The sequence below is a fragment of the Prionailurus viverrinus genome, chromosome D2, assembly GCF_022837055.1.
Source record: "Prionailurus viverrinus isolate Anna chromosome D2, UM_Priviv_1.0, whole genome shotgun sequence".
Lineage (NCBI taxonomy): Eukaryota > Metazoa > Chordata > Mammalia > Carnivora > Felidae > Prionailurus > Prionailurus viverrinus.
Window position 1 is genome coordinate 16,659,786 of NC_062571.1, and position 6,000 is coordinate 16,665,785.

Consider the following 6,000-nt stretch of genomic DNA (forward strand, 5'->3'; position numbering starts at 1 on the left):
TCCTGTTACCAAGTCGGAAGTGGGAGGTGAAATTGTTTGCAGAGCAGACCCTTGGGGAAGTGCCAGCACTATGTTCCATATCCCACCCCCAATCTCCTCCTCCCAGGTCTCCGATGGGGTGGAACCCGAGATTCAGCTGAGCCTCAGGACTAGGGCGAGTGTGAGGGTCTCCGCATTGATCCCAACCCCAAGCCTTTGACTCCTTCCCCTGCCACCGGGACCCGCCTAGCGGGGCGGGTCCTACAAGCGCAGTTTCAAAAACTGCCGCTGGCCGGGATCTCAACACAGTCCTTGGGGAGGCACCTGGAAACCCCAGACCCACGTCTCTCTTACCCCGGCACGCCACGCGCCCTCGGTTTCCCTCACTTCGAAAGGGGTGCACTTCACACAAGATGGTAACAGGCACACCCCCAGACCTACACGATTTCCAGGGGGCAGAACGCGCCCTCCGCGCCTGGATTTCTCCCATCCACCCCCATCCCTCGGAACCCCCGGGCTGCGGTGACAGCGCCCCTACCTGTGCAGTGGCCCCCGCCGCCACCGGCCGGGGCGCCTTGGGGTCCCCCGCCCAGCATGCACCCCACAGGCTCCTCCAGCTTCTCGGCCGTGGGAAGGCTCCGTGCGCCCCGAGGCCCGCGGAGGGGGAAGCGACAGCAAGCTGGACGGGAAGTGGGGAGGGGGGCGACGAGGAAGGGGGAGGCTCCTTCCTTCTCCGCGAGGCGGCCGCTTTCCTTTCCAGCCTCGGCCCCTTACACACTCAGACGCACGCTCGCGCGCGCAGGCACACACATACACACACACACACACACACACACACACACACTCCCGCGCGCCTGGGGCGGGCGGCGCACAGCCTGTCTCCGGGACCTCTGAAAGTTTGCCGCTCGCTCTCTCGCCCATTTCTGGGAGAACCCGAGAGGGGAAGTGCGGGGAGGGGAACGGGTGTACTAGAAAGGAGACTGGCAGCCCTCTGGGTGGGGGAGGGGGGAGTCTGCCTCCCAGACGCGCGATTAGGGAAGTGACCAAAGGGTTGATGGAAGGCATAAAGGGGATGTGAGGGTGGGGAGAAGGTTGGAAGAGGTCAGGTCACACCGGCAAAGAGACGCGAGAGCAGTTGCTCAAAAATGAAATGTGAATCCAACTTTCTGAATCTTCTGGCAGTGGTGCACTGGTCCCAGAGCCCCTCCCCAGGCTGGGCAGCCGGCGCAGGAGGAAGGCTGGGGTGCATGTGGAGCTTCTAGGCCCCCTGACGGACCTTCACCCCTTCTGTTTGGTTCATTAAAGGAGGCTGCTGGGGCACCTTCCCCACCCCTACCCCGTCTAGCACCTGCCAGAAATGGTTCTTATCCTTAAGGAGCTGACCTCCAGGTGGGAACATAAACACGTGCATATAAAACTAAATAACATACATATGCCAAGAGCCAGAGGCTTGGCATAAAAAAAAAAAAACTGTTGCAGAATTTGGGGGGTAAGAAAGTGTGAAGAAGTGTCAGGAAGAATTTCTAGTGGAAAGGGAAGATCGCAGAATTTTAGGGCCAAGGTGTTTCAAAAGATAAGACCCTTGTGGGTGCAAACACATAGATGTGCTTTGAAAGTCGGTGTGTCTGGGGACAGAATGAATACAAGCATGGATATTAAGGATGTGGGGAAATGGTGAAAGGAACATAAAGTTGGATCAGGCTGAATTTAATGATACAGACCACTAGGCAGAGATCTGGATTCAATGATTTAGTTTGAGAGATTAGAAAAGAGCTCTCACAGTTTGTTTGGTCCGTTGGCTGAAACATGGACCAAGAGACGACCTACACTAAATGCTAAAGGCAGCAATGCCAGATTTGTCCTGGTACACGGTAAAGGAAGCATCCATCAGCTCAGGGAGACTGGACTATTAGAGTGAAATTATCATGTAAGACCTGCTTGCTCACTCTGGGAGGGTCCTGAGATCACACCTTTCACTAGGGCTCTGATAAATAGCTTTGTGACCCAGCATCCTTCTCTGTAGGCCAGAAATTACGGTGGCAGCTGCAGCCACTGTACTGGGATCCTTCGATGCAATGGGGATAACTGGATCCCGGGGCAGCAGGGGCCACTGGTGGCAATGGATCACCAAAGGTAAGGTGGATGTGGTCAGTCATGGTGTTCCTAGAGGTCAAATAGATGGCAGGTCTATTAAATTCTTCCTTGATCTGTATAAGTGGAATGGAACTTCTCATTCTTAGCTCTAACGATCCACTAGAAAAAGTTTTGTTTCCTGTTCCTACATTAAGCTCTGCTGGCCTAGAGGCATTCCAAAGGAAGGAATGCTTCCACCAAGAGACACAACAATTCCATTTAACTGGAAGTTAAGACAGCCACCTGGAAACTTTGGGCTCCTCATGTCTCTGAATCAATAGGCAAAGAAGGGAGGTACAGTGCTGGCTAGGCTAATTGATCCTGATTACCAAGGGGACACTGGACTGTTACTCCACAGTGGAGGTAAGGTAGGCTATGGCTGGAATACAGGAGATCCCTTAGGGCATCTTTTAATATTACCATGCCCTGTGATTAAGGTCAATGCAAAACTATAACAACCCAATTCAGGCAAGGCTGCCAATGGCCAAGACTCTCCTAAGAATGAAAGTTTAAGTGACCCCACCAGGCAAAGAACCATGACCAGCTGAGATGTTTTCTAAAGGCAAAGAGACAGGGTAGTTTAAGAAGGTAGTTACAAACACCAGCTATGGCCAGTTGCAGAACCAAGGCCTGTAATTGTGAGAATTTCTTCCTTATTTTGTAATGACTGTTTATTTTTTTGTTATTTGTTGGGAAATAATCAATTTAATCTACATAAGCATAATTCATACACAAATTTCTTTTTTTTAATGTTTAATTATTTAGGGGGGAGGGCCAGAGAGAGAAAAACAGAGGATCTGAAGCAGGCTCCACGCTGACAGCAGCAAGCCCAATGCGGGGCTCGAACTCAGGAACTGAGAGATCGTGACCTGAGCTGAAGTCAGATGCTTAACCAACTGAGCCACCCAGGTGCCCCACATACCCCAATTTCTTAAGTTCTGCCAAAGCTTTGGCCTTCTTAACATTTCTTTTCGTTTGTTTGTTTGTTTATTTTTAGAGAGAGCAAGCATGAGCAGGAGAAGGGCGGAGAGAGAGAATCCTAAGTAGGCTGTGCACTGTCAGGGCAGAGCCCGAAGTGGGGCTTGATCTCACAACTGTGAGATCATGACCTGGGCCAAAATCAAGAGTCAGACACTTAAGTGACTGGGCCACCCAGGCACCCCTGGCCTTCATAACATTTCTTAATTTTAGTTTTTTTTGATGAGCTCTGCACTGCCTCAAAAAGTAAATTATCGTTTATGGGTTCAATTAGCATAAATAATCTGTCTGTGATACCTATATCTAATGACGTACAATATATAATCAACATTGTATCACCTAGAACTGTCAAACAGTTCGTTAAAACCTAAAAAGAACTCCAAAGGAATTAAGCTATTTAAGCTATTTTATTTAACATGTAATAGATATTTCTCATAAAGCAAAGTTTAAATATTTAGTTTTTTGATACCCTAATGTATTTCCGTAAGCCTTTCAGTCTACGGTTTTAGAGATATAGTTTTCCATCAGGGAGGCCAGATGTGTGAGTGTGTGCATGTGTGTGTGTGTGTGTGTGTGTGTATCTGTATCTATATCCATATCTGTATCTATATCCATATCTATATCTAGAGAGAGAGACATATATATAATTTTTCTTTAGATGCAACCAATTAAAGATTTTAAGAGGGTGCTGCAATGACCATGTTTAACATGGATTAAGGAAAGAAAACAAAGATATTTGATATATTATTTTATACTTTACCTTTGTTTTCTCCCCTCCCTTATCCCCTTATCCTATAACATAAGATGCATTAATAATAATCGAATTTACAGTACAACACATAAGTTATACGTAAGTTATATATGAAGAAGAGTGAGCATCACCCCAGGACTTTGCATCTTCTTTCAGGGAAAGGATAGTGTATTTTTGGTTGTACTCAGGACAATTATATCAGGTTACGTGGAAGTGCTATATTAGTGTCTTTATTTGGAAATTAATAATGGTTTAAGGAGACGTGTATGGGTGTTAAGTTGTTAAGACGTGGATTGTGATGTACCTCCTATGTGTTAACCATCTAATCAAACACTGATCTAGGTGTTTCTGTGAAGGTATTTTTGTTGATGTGGTTAACATCTATAGTCAGCTGACTTTAAGTAAAGAGGATTACCCTAGATAATATAAGTGTGTCTCATCCAATCAGCTGAAGTCCTTAAGAGTAAAAACTAAGAAGAAAAAATTCTGCCTCAAGATTAAAGCCTCAAATCCTGCCTGAGTTTCCAGCCTGCCAACCTGCCCTACAGATTTCAGACTTGTCAGCCCTGACAATTGCTTGAGCCAATTCCTTAAACTTTTCTATCTATCTATCTATCTATCTATCTATCTTTTTTTTTTTTTTTAATTTTTTATTTTTGGGACAGAGAGAGACAGAGCATGAACGGGGGAGGGGCAGAGAGAGAGGGAGACACAGAATCGGAAACAGGCTCCAGGCTCCGAGCCATCATCCCAGAGCCTGACGCGGGGCTCGAACTCACGGACCGTGAGATCATGACCTGGCTGAAGTCGGACGCTTAACCGACTGCGCCACCCAGGCGCCCCTATCTATCTATCTATCTATCTATCTACTTATCATCCAATGACTGATCAGTTGATAATCTATCTATTCCTGTACTCCTCCTGCTTGCTAACTCCTTCCTTTGGGTCTCCTTCACTGGCTCCCCATCCCTTATGTTAATCTTCCCCAGAATTGTGTCCTGGGCCGCCTTCTCTTTTTAGGCATACCTCGCACTTGACCTATCTTATCCACTTCCAAGGGTTCGACTATCCTGATCCCACATCAATTGGTGCGTCTGACTACAGATTTTCTCTCCAACTCCAGATTCCTATTTCCAACCTATAAACTCCACTGGTCTCTCAAATTTAATACCTCCAAAAGGATTCTCACTGTCTTCTCCCATATTCCTGTGTTAACCATTTTTCTCAGATAGGTTTACTCGCCCCCTTTCTCCCTTCCCTCAAGCTGGAACCCTGAGAGACAATGCCACATACTCCTTCACTTCATCCTTTGGCGTTCAATCACAAAATCCTGTCCATTCTACTTCAGAATTTTCTTTTGTGTCTATGCCCTCCTCTCTATATCTACTACCCCTGAATTTTACTGGGCCTCATTGTATCTCAGCTGCTACCTGAACATCACTACCTAGTTGTCTAAGAGGCCATTCAAACCGACCAAGTTCAAAGCCATTACCATCAATTCTCCCTCAATCCTGTACTTCCAATTGTGTGTCCTGTATCACCTGTTGGTACTGCTATCCATCTAATCAACTCTGCAGCACAGTTTGGAAGGCATCCTACCATATGGTTAGGATCACAGGCTCTGCCCTCAGCTAACTGCATGCACATCTCTAAGCTCCACTACTTCTCAGCTGTGAACTTTGGGAAGTCATTTAACCTTGTTAACCTTCAATTTGTTCATCTTCATAAACGTATTAATAATAGTAGATACCACATGAGGTTGTTGTGGGAGGCTCTGAGGTGGAGCATACACACTGGAATTTTTATGTTATGTTATGTTATGTTATGTTATGTTATGTTATTTAGTGTATTTGCTTATTTTAAGAGAGAGAGCAGGAGAGGCAGAGAGAAGGAGAGAGAGAGGATCCCAAGCAGGCTCCATGGTGTCAACATGGAGTCCAATGCAGGGCTTGAACTCACAAACTGTGAGATCACGACCGGAGTCAAAACCAACAGTTGGACGCTTAACTGACTGAGTCACCCCGGCACCCAAAACTGGGTTGTTTAAAGGTCCCCTAGGTGATCCAAAAGTGTAGTCAGGGTTAAGGCCACTGGTTTACTGGTAGTATGGATGGGTTTGTGGTAGATGCAGAAAGACCATTTAGGAAAGAGGCAACAGT

At 46.7% G+C, this 6,000-nt stretch overlaps 1 protein-coding gene across 5 annotated transcripts in view; it reads right to left on the bottom strand.

Annotated features, from left to right (window-relative positions):
- Window positions 1–725, bottom strand: part of DISC1 (DISC1 scaffold protein) — a 355,839-nt gene extending 355,114 nt beyond the window's left edge. For all 5 annotated transcript variants that reach the window (XM_047825519.1, XM_047825520.1, XM_047825518.1 and 2 more), the window contains exon 1: window positions 518–725. In XM_047825519.1, coding sequence (XP_047681475.1) covers window positions 518–575 — 58 coding nt within the window. In that variant the 5' untranslated portion in view covers window positions 576–725. The remainder of the gene's footprint in view (window positions 1–517) is intronic.
- Between the last annotated feature and the right edge of the window lie 5,275 nt (window positions 726–6,000).